The sequence below is a fragment of the Salvelinus alpinus genome, chromosome 20 (genome assembly GCF_045679555.1).
Source record: "Salvelinus alpinus chromosome 20, SLU_Salpinus.1, whole genome shotgun sequence".
NCBI lineage: Eukaryota > Metazoa > Chordata > Actinopteri > Salmoniformes > Salmonidae > Salvelinus > Salvelinus alpinus.
The window spans coordinates 14,494,490-14,516,070 of record NC_092105.1 but is presented as its reverse complement, the minus strand read 5'-3'; the positions used below and the strand labels follow the sequence as shown (position 1 = coordinate 14,516,070).

General features: G+C 45.3%; 2 protein-coding genes across 23 annotated transcripts in view; one reads left to right on the top strand and one right to left on the bottom strand.

The window, feature by feature from the left end:
* Positions 1–4,059, top strand: part of LOC139546326 (T-cell surface glycoprotein CD3 zeta chain-like) — a 33,066-nt gene extending 29,007 nt beyond the window's left edge. For 4 of the 5 annotated variants that reach the window (XM_071354594.1, XM_071354593.1, XM_071354597.1 and 1 more), the window contains 6 exons: positions 2,345–2,439; positions 2,793–2,838; positions 2,931–2,983; positions 3,092–3,127; positions 3,281–3,340; positions 3,692–4,059. In XM_071354594.1, coding sequence (XP_071210695.1) covers positions 2,345–2,439; positions 2,793–2,838; positions 2,931–2,983; positions 3,092–3,127; positions 3,281–3,340; positions 3,692–3,766 — 365 coding nt within the window. In that variant the 3' untranslated portion in view covers positions 3,767–4,059. The remainder of the gene's footprint in view (positions 1–2,344; positions 2,440–2,792; positions 2,839–2,930; positions 2,984–3,091; positions 3,128–3,280; positions 3,341–3,691) is intronic. The other variant, XM_071354595.1, reaches the window with a different exon arrangement.
* A 504-nt stretch (positions 4,060–4,563) lies between these two features.
* Positions 4,564–21,581, bottom strand: part of LOC139546323 (POU domain, class 2, transcription factor 1-like) — a 32,814-nt gene continuing 15,796 nt past the window's right edge. For 4 of the 18 annotated variants that reach the window (XM_071354573.1, XM_071354582.1, XM_071354578.1 and 1 more), the window contains 15 exons: positions 19,926–20,017; positions 19,617–19,655; positions 18,806–18,901; positions 17,337–17,519; positions 16,871–16,957; positions 16,344–16,473; positions 16,130–16,221; positions 15,852–16,028; positions 15,335–15,475; positions 15,067–15,222; positions 14,788–14,982; positions 14,557–14,662; positions 14,116–14,437; positions 13,752–13,852; positions 4,564–10,742 (listed from right to left, as the gene is read on the bottom strand). In XM_071354573.1, the coding sequence (XP_071210674.1) occupies positions 10,468–10,742; positions 13,752–13,852; positions 14,116–14,437; positions 14,557–14,662; positions 14,788–14,982; positions 15,067–15,222; positions 15,335–15,475; positions 15,852–16,028; positions 16,130–16,221; positions 16,344–16,473; positions 16,871–16,957; positions 17,337–17,519; positions 18,806–18,901; positions 19,617–19,655; positions 19,926–20,017 (2,192 nt within the window). In that variant the 3' untranslated portion in view covers positions 4,564–10,467. Of the gene's footprint in view, positions 10,743–13,751; positions 13,853–14,115; positions 14,438–14,556; positions 14,663–14,787; positions 14,983–15,066; positions 15,223–15,333; positions 15,476–15,851; positions 16,029–16,129; positions 16,222–16,343; positions 16,474–16,870; positions 16,958–17,336; positions 17,520–18,805; positions 18,902–19,616; positions 19,656–19,925; positions 20,018–21,581 lie in introns of all 18 variants that reach the window. The other 14 variants (XM_071354580.1, XM_071354585.1, XM_071354586.1 and 11 more) reach the window with 12 other exon arrangements.

The following is a 21,581-nucleotide window of genomic DNA, read 5'->3' as shown; positions in this document are numbered from 1 at the left end:
GTCAGGAGAGAGAGAAGGTTCCAGGAGCTCTATTGGTGTGTGCTACCTGTTCGTGTTTGTGATTGAGTGGCTACGTTTCTACACATCTATTTTTGCGTCTGTGTAGAACATGAAAGCTTTGTTCATTTCAACGTTACCAGAAAGACAGAGAGTCACAGACAGATGAGAGACAGTAACACCTGTTGGTGAATGAGAACTGAAGTGGAAGTGGTGAGTGATTATTCTGAGACAATGTTGCTCCTGAGTAGTGTGTGGACTCAATAGTGAATTTGTCCTTGATGCAGATGTGTAGATGATCACCAGCTGGGCACAACTAAATGCCCCCCCCAATCAGTTACACCACCAAAGGCTCAATTTGTCACAACACAGCGTCTGTAGAAACCACTGAACTACATACTGAGTTCCACAGACACAAACCACAAAGAGGGACAGAGGGGGAGAGCGATAGAGAGAGAGCGCTGACAGGAAGACAGTTATCTACAGGGTCGTTTTGTCTTTGCGATGATAGGGTGTCTGTTTCTTACTTTAGAGTACTCTACTAAAATGTCCACCTGTGTAAGGGTATAGCCCTGTGCTCAGTACTACCCTATTATCCCTTCTAGTTCATTATCCATGCACCTGTTCTTCTAGTTCTTTATCCATGCACCTGTTCTTCTAGTTCATTATCCATGCACCTGTTCTTCTAGTTCATTATCCATGCACCTGTTCTTCTAGTTCATTATCCATGCACCTGTTCTTCTAGTTCATTATCCATGCACCTGTTCTTCTAGTTCATTATCCATGCACCTGCTCGTCTAGTTCATTATCCATGCACCTGTTCTTCTAGTTCATTATCCATGCACCTGCTCTTCTAGTTCATTATCCATGCACCTGTTCTTCTAGTTCATTATCCATGCACCTGTTCTTCTAGTTCATTATCCATGCACCTGCTCGTCTAGTTCATTATCCATGCACCTGTTCTTCTAGTTCTTTATCCATGCACCTGCTCTTCTAGTTCATTATCCATGCACCTGTTCTTCTAGTTCATTATCCATGCACCTGTTCTTCTAGTTCATTATCCATGCACCTGTTCTTCTAGTTCATTATCCATGCACCTGTTCTTCTAGTTCATTATCCATGCACCTGTTCTTCTATTTCTTTATCCATGCACCTGTTCTTCTAGTTCATTATCCATGCACCTGTTCTTCTATTTCTTTATCCATGCACCTGTTCTTCTAGTTCATTATCCATGCACCTGTTCTTCTAGTTCATTATCCATGCACCTGTTCTTCTATTTCTTTATCCATGCACCTGTTCTTCTAGTTCATTATCCATGCACCTGCTCTTCTAGTTCTTTATCCATGCACCTGTTCTTCTAGTTCATTATCCATGCACCTGCTCTTCTAGTTCATTATCCATGCACCTGTTCTTCTAGTTCATTATCCATGCACCTGTTCTTCTAGTTCATTATCCATGCACCTGCTCTTCTAGTTCTTTATCCATGCACCTGTTCTTCTAGTTCATTATCCATGCACCTGCTCTTCTAGTTCATTATCCATGCACCTGTTCTTCTAGTTCATTATCCATGCACCTGCTCTTCTAGTTCATTATCCATGCACCTGCTCTTCTAGTTCATTATCCATGCACCTGTTCTTCTAGTTCATTATCCATGCACCTGCTCTTCTAGTTCATTATCCATGCACCTGTTCTTCTAGTTCATTATCCATGCACCTGTTCTTCTAGTTCTTTATCCATGCACCTGTTCTTCTAGTTCATTATCCATGCACCTGTTCTTCTAGTTCATTATCCATGCACCTGTTCTTCTAGTTCATTATCCATGCACCTGTTCTTCTAGTTCATTATCCATGCACCTGTTCTTCTAGTTCATTATCCATGCACCTGTTCTTATAGTTCATTATCCATGCACCTGTTCTTCTAGTTCATTATCCATGCACCTGTTCTTCTAGTTCATTATCCATGCACCTGTTCTCCTAGTTCTCCTGTAAGAACAGGCTACGGGCTGTTCTTACACACGATGCAACACGGAGTGCCTGGATACAGCCCTTAGCCGTGGTAAATTGGCCATGTACCACAAACCCCTGAGGTGCCTTATTGCTATTATAAACTGGTTACCAATGTAATTAGAGCAGTAAAAATAAATGTTTTGTCATACCCGTGGTATACGGTCTGATATACCACGGTTATTAGCCAATCAGCATTCAGTGCTCGAGCCACCTAGTTTAGAATTATATATTTTACCCCCCTCTTCCTCTGCACTCGTCTTGTGTTTTAATGACTGACTCTGTGCTCGTCTGTGTGCCCTTTCTGTGTTTTAATGGTTCTTGGTCTTCTGTGTGGCCTGTAGAGGCTTCAATGACTGAACCAACCATCTGCTACATACTGGATGGAATCTTGCTCTTCTACTGCATCATCACCACCTTGCTCTTCTTCAGAGCCAAGGTGGGTCACAATACAGACTGTCTACCACTGGTTGGGTACTAGTTATTCATGTGTATACAGTGGGGGTGAGTTTGTACACAGGTAATTACAGAGGCATGTTCCCGTACAATTAAACACTGTGAGAGGATGTATTATAGATACTGTACATGGATATAGAAGAGTGTCATTATCTCTTCTGTCTCTGGTTTCCCCTCTCTCATTATCTGTCTCTGCTTTCCCCTCTCTCATTATCTCTCTCCTTAATCTCTGCTTTTCCCTCCCTCATTATATCTCTCATTATCTCGCTCTCATTATCTCTGCTTTCCCCTCTCTCATCATCGCTCTCCCTCATCTCTATCTGTCTTTGTCTGTAGTGGTGCAAGTCTTCACCTGAACCCAAAGAGGATCCCACACATGCAGTGAGTTCCCTAAAATGTCCCATACCTTTCAAGTGTGTGTGGCATCATGGACATGACGTGGTACTGACATTCTGAATAAATGTTTTTTTACGGAACTCCAGCCAGGTGCTAAGGCTGACGACCAACAGTCTGCAGCTACTAGACGGGTGAGTGAACTATTATGGCTGGTGTGTGAGAGAGGCCTTGTTCTAATTCCGTGTACAGATATTCGTGATCCGCAGTCTTGCTAATGTGTTTATGTTTGTCCGTCTCAGAAGCGCAAACAGGAAGCTAGTGACGACACATACCAGGTAAAGACTTCTCTTTATACCACCAGTTTATTAGCGTGCTGAGACGTTGCAGAACACTGAGACCCTGAATGCAGCCAGTGTTTTGGATAGTTTCATCCACTTCCACAAGCCTTCCAGGAGCTCTTCATATTGAACTTGTATTTTGTTCTCTAGGCCCTCCAGATAAAAGATGATGGGAATGATGACTACCAGGTGATCATGCCCACGGGGAAGGTAAGAGTCCATCAGATCACTCACATGGAACATGACATTTAACAAATAACTGTCCATCTCAACTATGTATCAACATGTGACATAGAAGATTGAAATAGTCAGGGTAGTGTATGCATAGGTTATTTATATACATTTGAGAGATGGAAATATCCACTCCGTAGAGTGGTCATCAGGGTGAGTAGAGTAGTCATCAGGGTGTCATAACGCTGCTATCAAACTTACATGAGTAAAGGAAGACAAAACTAAGGCAACTCAATGTGAAATGTTACCCGTCTGTAGAATAACTCTAAAGGATATTAACCTACCTACACTTTCTTCCTGTGGTTTCTCTCCTCACATGCTCGCAAAAAGAACAAGAAGGCCCAAGTCCCCCATTCTCTCAGTGCAAAGACCCGGACCACTGCCCCACCACTACCACCACACTGATCTGACCCAGTCAGCCCTGGGCACGGAGGCAGCAGTCGACTCTGCCCTGCACTGATCCAATCTCTGAAGAGTACCTTCTAGATTATTTTCCGACTTCAATGTGCATAGCAGTCTTCTACCCCTGAGCTCAACTTCCTGGCCTGTTATTACATATTACAACTCAGCAGAAAAGTGTGCATGTCTTGTCAATGTGTATTATCATGTCATTTGTTATTAAGTCCATCTATGGCTGTATGTGGTAATGTCAACATTATGACCGTAATAAAAGACTGGAACGTTCCAATGTTAAAACACTTGGAAAATGGTTTAATGACGTTTACAACAAAAGAGAACTGTACAGTTACAGTAAAAGATTATCTTTATATATATATATATAAAAAACTAAAACAAAAATACAGCAGACAAATGCATCAAATCTACCATGTATCCTGATTCACATACTTAATGTTCTATATGCTGCCAACCACCATGTCTGGGGGGGGGGGGGGGGGGGTTCTTAGTCGGATATGAGGCATGTGTCCCCGTGGCAACAGTGAGCAGTGTTCTAGTCCATGGTGTAACAGTGGAACCGCGCGTCACATCGACAGCATGGCTCCCAGAGTTCTAGCGTGACAGACAGGGAGTATTCAGAGGAAAAACTAGTCAGAAGATAAAGGGGACACATTCCTTTAGTTTAGCCCAAGCTTGGTTTACAGAGGGACAATTATCAATGATTTTACAGAATGCATTCCTCAAAAATCCACAAACAGAAGTAATATTTACAAGTTGACCTTTTGTTTTTATTGTATTTTTCCTGCTTGTTTTTTTTTTTTTAACCATGGACACTTGGGCCGTGTTAACTGATATAATCACACACAGAATGTTTTTTACACACCCCAAAACATACAAAAATACTATATATCTTTAATCTACCAAGAGTAAGACAATTCTGCAATTAGTTCCATGCTGTGACAGAAAAAGATCGATACACCAAACAGACAAGATTGTTGTTTAAAAACAGACTTTTTTCCCATTTAGATTTCTCAGAAATATACCAAAATATACATCTAAGCTTTGGAATTACTGGGGCTAGGGCTAAAGCCAGTGCTGGGTTATCTCTTAATACACAAGCTGCAGGGTGAGAGAAAGAGGAAGAGAGAGAGTGTGACAGGACAGAGAGAGTTATCTTTGGTATCTGCGTTTGTCAAACATTAAATTTTTGGGATATTTTTTGCTTTGGGATAGCGCTTGTGAGATCCTACAACTCCCCCGCTTGGAATAAAGCATCATACAATGTTTCCCTGGGACTCCATTGACCAAAGAGCTTAGCCAATCAGACACAGGCCATGTAGAGTAAAGGACCATGATGCATAGTGTCACAGCGGGAGAGAGAAGCAAGAGAGAGCCACAGAGAAAGAAAGAAAACAGTGGTGAGACAGAGAGAAAGAAGCAGAGAATTTGTATCCTAGAGACAATGTATCCTGGCAACTACAATACACAGATAGGGAGCCAGACAGACGCACTGTATCCAAGAAGCAGAAACAGTGTATTTTTGTGACAGTCTTTGAGACAGAAAAGGTGTGTCCTAGCAACAGTCCCGGAGACAGACAGACAGAGGGACAGAAACAGTGACTCCTGAGCCTTTACAGCGTGCACAGGATGCACCCTCAATGTGTATTAACAAACATCCCCCAGCCATCACGGGATTGGATAATTGATCTGTCTATCAGAGAACCTCACTTTGCCCCTCCAAACTCTACCTATCCTCACCCACAGGCACTGCTACAGGTGCCTGTTGTGTCCGCGGCGTGCACACACACACAGCTCTGCCGTACAGGCGTATCGTCATTACAGGTGCTCAGGGAAGAACGTGTGTGAGCACAGCTGCATGTCTTTTCTCGTGGGATGATGAGGCGGAGAGGGGTGAGAGATGGTGTAGTCCATATACAATCACTTTGGAAGTCTTTGGTTAACATTACCACAGGAAAGAGAGTGCAGCGAGGCAGCGTGCCACCAGGTGAGTAAACACACACCAACATCTACAATCTAAATAAGAATATAAAAAGGACAGGATTGTCAAATCATAGAAAACAGATAAAAGTGGGATAAATCAAGTACATACTACTAAAAACTGAAATGTGAGTATACTTTCAGCATTATAATAGGAGGTGGAGGTGCGAGAGGTCGCTGTGTGTTTAGCATGAGCGATGATGATGATGATGCTCTTCGTCTAAAAAATTAAGAGAAGCAGACATTCTTGAGTGCTGGAGTGTGTCCTGTCTCCCCCCGGTGGCAGCAGCTGTCATGACACTCTGTACTCTTAAAACAGACATTTGTGAGCTTCTCTGATAGGACAATGTGTTTTTGGTGTTGTTTATGTTTTTTTTCTTAAGTTTAATATTTTTCTTTACTAAAGTAGATTAAAGCAAGTTTCACTCAGTCTCAAGATAGAAATGAGGTATACAGCAGCTCCCTTAACCAAGCTAGTTACCCCAGACTTCCTGGTGTCTCGCTGCCCTCTCCCTTTACAAAACCTTTACACCTACCACACAGAACCACTGCGCCACATACATCAACACAGAACCACTTCTAGAGCATCAGACAAACCTGAGAGAGACATCCAGATCCACAACTGCACCAAACACAATAAAACTGTATCAAAGGGGATCCCCACTAACGCACAAAGATCCTGTATGTTTGAAGGATCCACTGAGCCATCACAACAGGTTATAATTAAATATAGCAAACCAGAGGATTCACTGGTGCACCATCGCATACCAACAAAGATCCTGTATCAGCCTCCATCACAGGCAATGGATCACTGAGACACTTCAGTTACTGTTCCATATTCCCATCTTCCTTCAATGCTCTTATCATTGTACTTTATCTGTAAACTGAGAACAAATGCACCGTTGTGGTCTGCAGTCAGCTCTCCCTTCTCTCTTCCTCACACACACACACACACACACACCACCCCCCCTCCCCCCCTGCTGGAGTTCAGTTATTAGTAAAGCTTTTCCTACAGGTATTCCCACCTGCATGAGTCACCCCTAAAGTCATAGGTAGCAACATAACTGTGCCAGAACAGCACAAGCCCAAGAACTATGCACTGAGTAGGCTAGCTAAACACAAAAAATAGCGAGGAGGCAGCCTCTCTCACTAGATTAATCTCACACAAACATATGCTACAATGCTTTTGTCTTCTAAATAACGATAAGGCGTAAATTATAATTATAATGCCCTCTCGTGCTATACAAAACAATTAAAGGCAAACGTAATTTTAAAAAATTCTAACGATTGTTAAAAACAGCACAGCAAATCAAGTCCATAGTAAACCAAACACACAGACAAAAAAGACAATGAAAGATTAAGATTAGGCGCTTCAGAGTCCGTTTCCCTAGCAACAGCACAAACAGAGACTGTCCAATAGGAGCACCAGAGCAAGCCCCTCCCACTCAACAGACCACACCCACACGTGATGGCTACAGGTGTCTGCGATTCATGCACCAAGGGGGCGCGGTCTAAGTTTTTGGTCTTGAAAGTTTTTCAAAATTGCTATGATTAATACAAATATTTTTTTTTGTCTTTTGAATATAAGCATGACAAAACACTACATTCAGTCTTGATAACATACTAGTTCAAATATAAAATATGAATATCTTACATGTGTTGTGTATATATATGTATAGAATTAAGATCCTTTAGTCGTTCCGCAGATAAATATTTCATTAACTTCCAATGGTGCCAATGGACACTGGTTCACCTAGCTACCGCACTTCACGACTGGTGAGTGACTACAAACAGGACTACAAATAGAACGACAAGTCCCATTCGGACAGAACACCAGCCAAGTGAGCAGCATGGAGACATCAACCCAGCCGCAGAGAGAAAGGCTTTCGCTTTGCTTTGGCAAGAAGGATCACAAAATAATGTTAAACTGTTCAAACCTGGAAATACCCATAAGTAGTAGTACTAGAAAATAGCAGTAGTAGTTTGTCCTAGTTTGAGATAACGATGACTCTTTTTTGCCATCTTGTACAATTCAGCCATTACAGTTCTTGTACATTCTACAATATTCAGCGGGTGTCAGATTTCTTAGAGAACCTAATGTTTAAGTGCTGCTGAGGTATTTAGTCAAAGTAATTCACGGGTGAAAAAGGAGCACATAAAAACTGAACAGCATGGAGCGAATTCTCTGCTTTCAAACTAGGCAGTCATTAATCTGGTTATGTTACGGCCGATAGCACAACACTACTGTTGTGTGGTGTTGTTGTTACGAAAAGGGGCAGTTCGATAAGGGCAGCACAGAGGCTACGCTGCTTGGTTACAGGTCAGGATCTTGGTAGGTCCGAAACGTCTTTACTGGTGCTGCCAGTGGATGAGCTCGCCGTAGTAAAGCTAGTTGGACATTGAGGGGAAGGAGAGAAGGCTTCAACCACAGGAAACCGAGACCTGCTAACAGGATATGGTCACAAAGCTAGAAGAAAACACGCAGAACGTTTGCCTCCATTCTAAGTTAAAGCAGCTGGTCATTAAAGCTAAAATATCCTTGTTCCTTAGAAGCGGGTTAGAGGTGGGGGATGCACACAGGTGGGTTTAAGAGGAGAAAACTTGTCAGTAGTAATATTATATAAGATAGTGATCGTGTGAACAGCACTTGCTGGCTCACACAGGCACAGCAGCTAGTGATAAAACGACTTTGGTTCAAGCTTTTTATTTCATGGCTGAGGATTAGTAGAAAAACTCAAATGGACAGCCCTTACCCGACTATTGAAAGCCTGACTACAGTCCAAACTGTTGCCCAAGCGGATATGCCAGTCTAGAAAGCATCAGGACAGTCTGCCATATCATCATAGAGGGAAACATGTAGAGAAACGGGACCGAGCCTTGAGGATAAGCAACCATTGATATCATATAACCACTACCATTCAAACCTAAACACCCCTCAAATATATGAACTTTATACAGGGAGACACGACACCTGACCTCCCGTCTTCCCATACCGTTCTTTTTGGTTATTTGCCCTGCTACTTTAAAGCTGAGCAGGGAGAGCCATAGTCAAATTTAAAAATAAGTTTGTCTTTGGAAAGTGATCATCAACATATTGCATTTTCATCTCCTGTTGTGTAGAGAGAGAGAGAGTTTGTACTCATAAATATTAGGACTAGGCTAAGCTACACTGACAATAAACAGCACTAGTTTTAACAAATATTTTTGGTATATCTTGAAGTAAGCCAGTCGAAAGACTGCAGAAATAATGGACCATAAAACATGTTAAAAAACGTGACAGAATGTTTAAGTCTTTCAAAACAGGCAGACTGCAGTTCATTGGTGGCATTAAAAAAACAATGGCATTAAAAAAATGAAAAGTATCTGAGCAAAAATACACAACGTCTCCATCTACCGCACACCAACATCATCCAGTTGGCATGGCAACCATACAGACAGACCGTCAGAGAACACTGTCACAGAACTCCATGTATCATACAGCTAACCGAGGCGTCTGTATTTGCCTGAGCTGTAAAGGTCACAAGAAAACCACTTAGCCCCTATACTGCCTGACCCCTGAACTGTGAACCCTGAACCCCCCCGCCATGATCCCCACAACACACAACCACCACCACGACACCCCACAGACATGGGTCCATATGTAACCCGGGTTAAAGCTCTAAGCGTTATCATTTCTTATATCAGTGTCTATGGTCCGCACCTAGACTACCATTTACAAATGCTCCATGGCCACTGGGCTACTGCGAAATGTCAAACTCAGTGTTACCAGACAGAGAGGACCAGAGAGAGACCACGCAGCTAACCCTGTTCCTTAAAGCAACGATAACCGTTATATCAGCCACTTATTATTACGAGATTTCTAAAGCCTTATAACCACGATAAAACCAATTATATATATATAGCAGTTAAAACTTAATGTTAGACGTAAAGTTCTGAAAATGTCCACTCACATAAAAACAAGAGAAAACAAACTAAAACGAGAACGCCTCGAAAATAAAACTTTGATATTCGTGCTGAGGCCTTTCCAACAGAGCCTCTGACACTAAATAAACTCAACCTAGACAGGGGAGACGCACAAACCCCCCTTTTAGTGATGATGTAGATTGTGAACTTAGTAGTAAATCATTTTTGTTAGAATAAAAATTTTAAAAGTAAAATCACACATTTTTGGTTAGAAGTACTTCAGAAGAAGTTCTGAACAGGGAAGAGAAAGATCTCTACTTGTGAAAAAGGTGACGGAGTAGAAAAGGTGGGTCTTCTCTGTTATTTACTCTCCCAAGACGTTGGTCAGGGGTCACACAAGGAGCACAAACCATAGAGTTCAAGATGATCATGCCTCATAAAATGGCCGCCCCAGTCCTCCTGTGTGACCCGCCGCGTCCAACGACAAAAACATCATTTTTGGAGTACTAGGGAAGAGAGAATGAAAAAAAGACCAACATTAAAAACAAAACAAAAATATTCCAACCCGCTTCACAGAGGGTTTCTTTTTGGTGGCAGCAAAATATTTAAATAATGACAGATGACGAAGAGGAGGAAGGAAGAGGAGGAACAGGTGGGTAGAGCCATTAGTCTAAGGCCAAATCCCAAACAACAGCCCTATTCCCCCATATAGTGCCCTAATATGGCCAGAGCCAGACATATCGTACACTACATTTAACCAAGAGTAGTGCACTAAATAGGGCATAGGGTTCCATTTGAGGCCTCCAGCTTCACTGGGTCCTGGAGGCAGTGGTGATGGTGGAAGCGGGAACTGGTACAGTCGCCGTGGTGACCTGGTGGTCAGCTGAGACCTGCAGGGCCCCGCCCCCAGCAGCTCCGGCTGACACCAGGTTGACAGGGTTGGTGGTGAGCAGGGACAGGTTCTGGGGGTTCAGGAAGAGGGGTTGCATCAGGTTGGGGGTGCTGCCGGCGGAGGTGTTGGCGAACAGCAGGTTACCGCTCCCGTCCAGCGAGGTGATGGGGAGAGCGCCGCCTGATGCCAGAGCTGCAGGGGGAGGAGAGGAGGGACAGAGGGGTTTACCTAGATATCTAGACATCCTCAGTTGGTGGAGTTACAGCTAACTGTGGATGGATATGAAGGGTAATGTAGCTAGCGGGAGTTCTCATTACGTCTTGTACAGGATGGTGTGACGTGTGGTGAAGACCAGAAGGACAGTGTCCGGTACAGACTAGTTATCCTTTTGTCAATAGGGGGAGCTGTTAGCACTTTTTTTTTTTTGACATTGCCAAATTAAACTGCCTAGTACTCAATTCTTGCTCGTACAATATGCATATTATTGTTATTATTGGATAGAAAACACTCTCTAGTTTCTATAACCGTTGGAATTATGTCTCTGAGTGGAACAGAACTCATTCTACAGAACTTTTCCTGACAGGGAGTGAGATTTCAGAAATCTTGGCCTCTGGTCCCAGGTCAGTTTTAATGTCCCTGTGAATGCTATGAGGATACAAACACTGCCTACGCCTTCCTCTAGATGTCAGTAAGTGGTGACAATTTGAATGGAGTCGATTGCGCAATCAGGGCCTGTATAAAACACCAAAGACCGGAAGGAGCTTTCTTTCGGTCCCTGCGCTCGACGCACAATGGACGTCGGACTGGCCTCTTTCCAAGCCTTGGTTTAGCCAGTAATATATCGCCGGTCATGTTTTTACCCGTTATAGGTGTTAAAAACATCATAAGGTAGTTAATTTAAACCGTTTTATAGCAATTTATATCCGTTTAGTGCGATTTTGAGGCATTTATTTGTGACGTCCTTCCATGAGCTGGGCACTTATCCTGTACATACCGAACGTTAGTGGCCATTTCGACGGGACAAGAGGACATCTTTCGACCAAAAGACGATTAGACCGGAGAAAGGATACATTGCCCAAGATTCTGATGGAAGAACAGCTCATAGTAAGAACTATTTATGATGATAAATCGCTGTTCTGTTGAAAAATGGTAAACGCATATATCGCCATTTTGTTTTGTGTAGCTTCGCTTTGGCGGACCCGGTATTGCACAGTAAGGATAATTTTAGAAATGTAATTCAGCGATTGCATTAAGAACTAATTTGTCTTTCGATTCCTGTCAACCCTGTATTTTTTTGTCAAGTTTATGATTAGTTATCGATTAGACTAGATCACTCTCAAAGATGGCGCCCGACATTTTCAGGCCAGTTTTGCTACTATTCTCATTGTATAACCACGTTTTTTTGTGGCTAAATATGCACATTTTCGAACAAACTCTATATGTATGTTGTAATATGATGTTACAGGAGTGTCATCGGAAGAATTCTGAGAAGGTTAGTGAAAAAATTAATATATTTTGGTGATGATAACGTTATCGCTCCCGTTGCCTTGAATTCATGCTGGGGTAACGTTTGCACATGTGGTATGCTAATATAACGATTTATTGTGTTTTCGCTGTAAAACGCTTAGAAAATCTGAAATATTGTCTGAATTCACAAGATCTGTGTCTTTCCATTGCTATGCTTTGTCTATTTTTATGAAATGTTTTATGATGAGTAAATTGGTAATACACGTTGCTCTCTGTAGTAATTCTAGTCGCTTTGGGGAGATTTGTGATGGTGGCTGCAATGGCAAACTATGATTTATACCTGAAATATGCACATTTTTCTAACAAAACCTATGCTATACAATAAATATGTTATCAGACTGTCATCTGATGAGGTTTTTTCTTGGTTAGTGGCTATTTATTTCTTTATTTGGTCGAATTGGTGATAGCTAGTGATGGAGTGGAAAAATAGTGGAGTAAAAAAAATGGTGTCTTTTGCTAACGTGGTTAGCTAATAGATTTACATATTGTGTCTTCCCTGTAAAACATTTAAAAAATCAGAAATGGTGGCTAGATTCACAAGAAGTGTATCTTTCATCTGGTGTCTTGGACTTGTGATTTAATGATATTTAGATGCTACAATTTACTTGTGACGCTATGCTAGCTATGCTAGTCAGTGGGGGGGGGGGGGGGGGGGGTGCTCCCGGATCCGGGTTTCTGAGGCAGTAAAAGTTATACAGGTGGGGAGAACGAGCTTGTGGTAATGACTGGAGTGGAATCAGTGGAATGGTATCAAATACATCAAACACATTGTTTCCAGGTGTTTGATGCCATTTCACTTGCGCCGTCCCAGCCATCATTATGAGCCACTCTCCCCTCAGCAGCCTCCATTGTTCTACAGGTGTATAAGTGGAAGGTTCAGAGCAATGATAAAGGTAGTCTTAAATATATTGATGTTGGACAAACAGTATAAAACTACACTGAACAAATGTATAAACACAGCATATAAAGTATTGTGCCCATGTTTCATGAGCTGTAATAATAGATCCCAGATATTTTCCATTCTTTCTCTCAAATGTTGTGCACAAATTTGTTTACATCCCTATTCATGATAATTTCTCATTTGCCAAGATAATCCATCCACCTGACAGGTGTGGCATATCAAGAAACTGATTAAACAGCATGATCATTACACAGTTGGGGACAATAAAAGGCCACTTATAAAATGTGCAGTTTTGTCACACAACACAATGCCACAGATGTCTCAAGTCCACCAGAGTTTCTGCCAGAGAATTGAATGTTAATTTCTCTACCATAAGTTGCCTCCAAGTTGTTTTAGAGAATTTGGCAGTACGTCCAACCGGCCTCACAGCCGCAGACCACGTGTAACCACGCCAGCCCAGGACCTCCATACAGCTTCTTCACCTGTGGGATCATCTGAGTGGTGGGACTATTTCTGTCTGTAATAAAGCCATTTTGTGGGGAAAGTGAGTAGGCCTATGCCCTCCCAGGCCCACCCAGGCTGTGCCCCTGCCCAGTCACATGAAATCCATATACTAGGGCCTAATTCATTCATTTCAATTGACTGATTTCCTTATATGAACTGTAACTCAGGAAAATCTTTGAAATTGTTGCATGTTGCGTTTATATTTTTATTCAGTATAATATGAGAACAGCCTATGTAAATGAGTGAGGTAATTAAACAGGTGTACTTGCCGCTCCACAGACCTTGGATGGTGGCTAGGGTGCTGTTGCTCAACATGGCGGTGTTCAGAGCCCCTCCCAGCCCCCCTGGAGCCAAGCTCAACAAGGCCCCCCTACACACAGAGACACACAGAGTAAGAAAGCAGGAGAGATTAAAAATCATTCTGATTCCTCCTCCAATTCCTGAGATTGTGATGATGATATGCTACTATTAATACTATGATTATTCAAAACGTTTTGACTATTCACAAATACTATTGAAAGATTATATTTCATTATATAATTCTGCATTCCAGATATAGCATGAGGACAGCCCTTCCTGTAGTTTGATATGTGCTGTGATCCTGCTCAAATATCCCCTCCCCATCCTACTCACCCAGGAGTGAACTGCGATGACGCCATAAGTCCTTGGTTAAGCCCGGCCATGGCAGCGAAACTAGCGCTGGTGGGTAACTGGGCGGCGCCTTGCAGGGCGGCCGACAGGCCCAGTCCAGCCACCATCACCTGACCCGTCCCCAGACTGGTCGCTAGGGACGACGGTGCCTGCGTGACCACCGTGTGCTCCTGGGTTCCGCCCGTCCCCGTGGCCTGGAGGGCCGTGGGGGAGGGGCTTAGCGATGGGGAGCTGGTCACCGCAGTAACCATAGGTGCAGTGGAGATGACGGATGCCGTGTTTGTGGTCGCTCCTATGGTCGTGCCTGGGACAGAACGGGAGGCTGGTGTTTAGTATTTGAGGACCAGAAGGTGGGAAATGGGAAGAGAATATTGCTTGATTCCTAGCTAAATATGATCCTGTCCTGCCCCTTTCCCTGTGCACCTGTGAAGGTCAGGCCAGACACGCTGGTGCTGTTGAGAGGCATCACTGGGTTTACAGTCAGTGTGGTCGGTGTGTTACTGGTCACAAGGCTGGCCGTACTGGCCACCTGCAACAGGGAAGGAGAAGGAGAGGGGTTGAACACGGAATAGGACAAACCACTGTGTGTGTGTGTGTGTGTGTGTGTGTGTGTGTGTGTGTGTGTGTGTGTGTGTGTGTGTGTGTTGTCCATACCAGGGGGATCGTAGGGGTGAAGATGGTTTTGATGGGGCTGCTGCCTGTCCCTGTGTTGCTGTATCCACCGCTGGGGGGGTTGATCCTCTTCTCTTTCTGCCTGCGGTTACAGAACCAAACCCGGATCACCTCCTTCTCCATGTTGAGCTGGTCGGCGATCATGGTGATCTCCTCAGAGGTAGGTTTTTGGTTCTGCTTGAAGAGGGCAAAACCCCAGGGATTCCCTTTCAGTATGGGGCAGTTCCTGAGAGATAATCTAGAATATGAAATGTCACTCACTTCCAGAAATCTCTTTTCTAAGGCCAAGCGGATGTTGGTCTCGATGCTGGTCCTCTTCTTGCGTCGGCGGTTCAGCCCCTCCATACCCAGGCCAGGGGAGCCCAGGGCGCTGGGGCTAGACAGGGCCTGGTCAGACGACAGGTTGTCTGCATAAACAGCACCGCGACAAAGGACAGGGACAAAGGTAAAGACCAGGTACGTTTACGTACACAATACAGTACACAATCCAGTACACACACAGGGCTGGCGGTCAGCTCAGGGACAAACCTGCATCGTTGAGCCACTTCTCCAGCAGTGGCTTCAGCTTGCACATGTTCTTAAAGCTCAGGTTCAAGGCCTCGAAGCGGGAGATGGTGGTCTGGCTGAAGTCGTTACCGTACAGCTTGCCCATGGCCAGGCCAACATCTCCCTGGGGGAGACAGAGAGAGGGTAAGGGACAGCTCTGCTGTTATCATACAAACACACACACAAACCTTCCTACAGCTCCCTGACAACTCCAACCACACACACACCTTCCAACAGCTCCCTGACAAATCCAACCACACACACACCTTCCAACAGCTCCCTGACAAATCCAACCACACACACACCTTCCTACAGCTCCCTGACAAATCCAACCACACACACACCTTCCTACAGCTCCCTGACAAATCCAACCACACACACACCTTCCAACAGCTCCCTGACAAATCCAACCACACACAAACCTTCCTACAGCTCCCTGACAAATCCAACCACACACACACCTTCCTACAGCTCCCTGACAAATCCAACCACACACCCACCTGTGTGAAGCCCAGTTTGATGCGTCTCTGTTTGAAGGTCTTGGCAAACTGTTCCAACTCCTCCAGGTCACTGGGCTCCTCCAGACTGGGCGTGGCCAGGCGTTTAGGGGGCGAGGTCTGGCTGTGGGACAGAGGCTGGATGGGCGTGGCTGCTATCGTGCGGGTCGGAGTCGCTGGCTACAAGACGGGAGATGGGGTGCGTATGGGGTTAGACAAACTAAACATGGTTTAAACTTGAAAGGTTTGAAACATGGTAGCTGTATCTGGTAGTGTCTGACCTGTGTGGCGAGCGTGATGCTGGGATGAGTCTGCAGGAGGTTGGCTTGGCTTTGAGGTAGTTGAGTTAGAAGACTCTGGCCTTGCAGGAGACCTGTTGAGGGAATAATAGAGAACTTTTAAGAGGCATAAAGGGAGGGTGAGAGTATATGTGTTCGTGTCTGTGTTCGTGTGGGTGTATCTGCGTGCTCGTGTATGTGTGTGTGTAGTACATACTCTGCTGGCCCTGCGGCGACTGTGAGATGATGAACTGGCCAGGCTGCAGCTGGGTGGCGATGTGGTGGCCAGGCTGAACCAGGACAAACTGGGGCATGGTCAGGTTCTGCTGCTGCAGCTGTTGTAACTGCTGAAAGTCCTCACACACACACACACACACACACACACACACACACACACACACACACACACACATCACTAAAGGTAAACAGAATCCCTTCATGCTGTTGTTGTTCATCTCACACAAACATGGAGCCCTCGTATCTAGAGGTAAAACAGTATTAACAAGCAGGCTATAGTCCTACAGGTAAGAGTGGTACAGGGCTCCAAAGGTCTCCCTTCTCGCTTCATACTGCAGAGATAAACAGAGGAAGGTTCTCATCAAGCGTCCACATGGAGATCAGGTTCTAATGTACTACAGGTAAAACCACACTCATTCCTACTACACTGCTTTACAGATGTACCACTACAGTTACATTATACAGGTCCAGTCATTCATGTAACAGTGATTTAAAAAGGTGTACTACAGGTAGGTAACTGCTGAAGGTCGCCATCTCATAGGGGTATCCCAGCTGGCTTAGCTGGCCTGGAAGATGGGTAGAACCAGAGGGAATCTGAGGGGGAACGATGTTAACATTACCTACAGAGCTCCATGGTTCCTGCATATTCAATTAATGATGACACTGTGGTTGGTATATGATATATAGTGGGACAGTATTGGGTTTGACATCATTACATAGTTTTTATTTTATTTCACACCCCATTCTAGAGGTAGCAGGATACTCTGCCACCTGCAGATTCCGTCTAGCCCTAGTGATGATGTGGTGTGTTTGTGTGTGTCTACCCGTCTCTGTGTGTGTGTGTGTGTGTGTGTGTGTGTGTGTGTGTGTGTGTGTGTGTGTGTGTGTGTGTGTGTGTGTGTGTGTGTGTGTGTGTGTGTGTGTGTTTGAGCACATGCGGGTTCTCGTGTGTGTGTGTGTGCAAATCTCTTACAGAGGTGATCTGGATGGGCTGGGACAGTGGCAGTTGTGTGATAGGGGTGGCTGCAGAGGCAGAGATGCTTGCCCCCGTAGTGCTGCTCTGCTGGCTGGCTGACTGCTGCTGCATGGCTGCTGCTAGGAGCTGGGCCTGGGCCTGTTGCAACAACAACTGCTGCTGCGCTGGAGACAGGGTCAACTAGAGAGAGGAGCGGGGGAGAGGAGAGGAAGAGGGAAGGAGGGGAGAGAGAGTGAGAGGAGGACATGGTAGAGTGGGAGAGGAGAGGAAGAGGGAAGAGAGAGGAGGAAGGAGGGGGGAGAGAGGAGGAAGGAGGGGAGAGAGAGTGAGAGGAGGACATGGTAGAGTGGGAGAGGAGAGGAGGAGGAAAGGAGGGGAGAGAGAGTGAGAGGAGGACATGGTAGAGTGGGAGAGGAGAGGAGGAGGAAGGAGGGGAGAGAGAGTGAGAGGAGGACATGGTAGAGTGGGAGAGGAGAGGAGGAGGGAAGGAGGGGGGCAGAGAGAAGGAGGGAGATAGAAAGCGAGAGATGACGTATTGTGGAGAGAGGGTAGAGCGGTGTGAGAAATAAAGAGAGACAGCAGGGAAGAAGAGAAACAGTAGGTTGTCCTAACGATTATTTTCAAAAGTCAAAGGATGTTCATGTTTCAAATGAATACAACGTCAAGCAGTACATGTGACGCAGTGACGGCGTGTCCAGGGGCCAAGAGATGGAGAGAGGAAAGGACTCATGCTTTTGGACAGAAGATGATTTTGCTGTGAAGCCTTACTGTATGAAGACGTCACAGCCACTGGCTGTCTGACCCTCAGGTCACATGTGAGGGCATGCTGGCAATGTGACAGCGACAGAATGATCACGGATGAGCATGACGCCTGGGCTCACGCACACGCACACACACACACGGTACCAGGGTGATGGGTGTCAGGGGAGTTGGCATGATCTGCATGCACAAGCAGGTTACATCCCAATACTCTTAAAACAGTTCCTCCCATCCACACTGATCATAGCAGGAATTAATGGAATGCATATGATAGGTAGATCAATTCCCATCCAATCTTTATATGAAATCACTGGTCACTAAGGAGAGGAAACAAGGAAAATAGTATTTGGACATAACAACACCCTCTCTCTGTCTGTGTGTGTTGTGTGTGTGTGTGTGTGTGTGTGTGTGTGTGTGTGTGTGTGTGTGTGTGTGTGTGTGTGTGTGTGTGTGTGTGTGTGTGTGTGTGTGTGTGTGTGTGTGTGTGTGTGTGTGAGTCAGTGTGTGTGTGTGTGTTATTCTCTTTATCAGCCCTGATCTAAGAACAGTGAAAGCATCATGGTGGACGATGCCTACTGGGCATTTGCTGTTCTTTCAGATCAGTGCAGATGAGGGAGAGGAGACGAGAAGGCCATAGTGATCCATCACATTACAGACAAACAGGTGAACTGACAGGCAAGCAGGCAGCCAGACAACATGCCACTTACTCCAGCTATCTGTCCCCCAGCCAGCATGAGTTGGGCCTGAGGCAGCACGCCCTGCTGGACGGAGGTCGGAATTGCACCCGAGTCTTCTGATTTGGACTAGAAGCAGAGTACATAGCATAACCTTATATAGGATAACGTCATATAGGATAACCTCTTTTTTAATTTTTTATTAACCTTTATTATATAGGATAACCTTATACAGGATAACCTCATGTTCTATTTATTTAACCATTATTATATAGGATAACCTAATATTTTTTATTTAATTAACCTTTATTATATAGGATAACCTTATACAGGATAACCTCATGTTTTATTTATTTGACCTTTATTATATAGGATAACCTCATATAGATAGGATAACCTTCCCAGAAGACATGTCATATAGAAACAGGCCCATGGTACAGTCAACTCCAGATAAGTGTAAACTCTGACTGTAAACTGAGTGCAATACTGTTTTCCAGTCCCAATATATCTGCATTCTTTTACAACTGCATGTTGTGGTTTAGTCCAGTCTCGAGACGTTGCATTTATCACAAGTCGTCTGTTCTCTGTACACCATATCGGTATGTTTTTAAATAAATAATGATGTTGACGGCTACTTATTGTATACAGAAGCCAAATATCTAGTTGTCAGATTCTTGACTAGAGAAAGACCCATACTTTACTTTTCAACCTTGGAGTGTAGTAGAAGTGGAAAAACATCTACACACCAAGACAAAACACACTCCTACTGACAGATATCCACAAACACAGGGTTTCAATACTAGGTAACCTATTGAAGGTGTTGTCTTAACAGAAAATTATCTACATGAGAAAAGCAGGAAGGGAGGTGGGTGTTTGAAATGTACTGCAGCCCACAGAGAACAGAGAGAGGAAGGAGAGAGGGAAGGAAGAAGGGAGGGGGTGAGTGAAGAAGTTAATTTAAAAAATATATATAAATGTTATGCAGTGCATGTGAATTCTGCATAGATTTGCATATTCTCCGCCATCTGTTTCCGAGCAACCGCAGAGCAGCTAATTAGCATACAGGGTGATTAATCTGCCTTGTTCCTAGCCGATACCGAGAGCGCCTAACTCATTTAAATGCACTGTTCCTGTGTGTGTGTGTCGCTGTTACCTGTTGGAGGAGAGCCTGTGTGTGTGCGTTGGTGATTGCGCTTGTGGTCTGAACCGTCTGCCTCTGAAAGTCCAGTCCATTCGTTTGGATTTCTGAGAACAGAAAAGCAATCAAGTCATCAGACGAAGAAAATAATAGCACTCTCTCACACCCCCCCTTCACTTGGCACTCTCACACCCCCCCTTCACTTGGCACTCTCACACCCCCCCTTCACTTGGCACTCTCACACCCCCCCTTCACTTGGCACTCTCACACCCCCCCAGTTTCACTTGGCACTCTCACACCCCCCCAGTTTCACTTGGCACTCTCACACCCCCCCAGTTTCACTTGGCACTCTCACACCCCCCCTTCACTTGGCACTCTCACGCCCCCCCCAGTTTCACTTGGCACTCTCACACCCCCCCTTCACTTGGCACTCTCACACCCCCCCTTCACTTGGCACTCTCACACCCCCCTTCACTTGGCACTCTCACACCCCCCCTTCACTTGGCACTCTCACCCCCCCCCTTCACTTGGCACTCTCACACCCCCCTTCACTTGGCACTCTCACGCCCCCCCAGTTTCACTTGGCACTCTCACACCCCCCTCACTTGGCACTCTCACACCCCCCCAATTTCACTTGGCACTCTCACACCCCCCTTCACTTGGCACTCTCACACCCCCTTCACTTGGCACTCTCACACCCCCCCTTCACTTGGCACTCTCACACCCCCCCAATTTCACTTGGCACTCTCACACCCCCCTTCACTTGGCACTCTCACACCCCCTTCACTTGGCACTCTCTCACCCCCTTCACTTGGCACTCTCTCACCCCCTTCACTTGGCACTCTCACACCCCTTTCACTTGGCACTCTCTCACCCCCTTCACTTGGCACTCTCTCACCCCCTTCACTTGGCACTCTCACAACCCCCTTCACTTGGCACTCTCACACCCCCCCAATTTCACATAGCACTCTCTCACCCCCCCCAGTTTCACATAGCACTCTCACACCCCCCTTCACATAGCACTCTCACACGCCCCTTCACATAGCACTCTCACCCCCCCCCCCTTCACATAGCACTCTCTCACCCCCTTCACATAGCACTCTCACCCCCCCCCTTCACATAGCACTCTCACACCCCCAGTTTCACATCGCACTCTCTCACCCCCCCCCAGTTTCACATAGCACTCTCTCACCCCCCCAGTTTCACATAGCACTCTCTCACCCCCCAGTTTCACATAGCACTCTCTCACCCCCCAGTTTCACATAGCACTCTCTCACCCCCCAGTTTCACATAGCACTCTTTCACCCCCCCAGTTTCACATAGCACTCTCTCACCCCCCCAGTTTCACATAGCACCTTCTCACCCCCCCAGTTTCACATAGCACTCTCTCACCCCCCAGTTTCACATAGCACTCTCTCACCCCCCAGTTTCACATAGCACTCTCTCACCCCCCCAGTTTCACATAGCACTCTCTCACCCCCCCAGTTTCACATAGCACCTTCTCACCCCCCCAGTTTCACATAGCACTCTCTCACCCCCCAGTTTCACATTGCACTCTCTCACCCCCCAGTTTCACATAGCACTCTCTCACCCCCCAGTTTCACATAGCACTCTCTCACCCCACAGTTTCACATAGCACTATCTCACCTCCCCAGTTTCACATTGCACTCT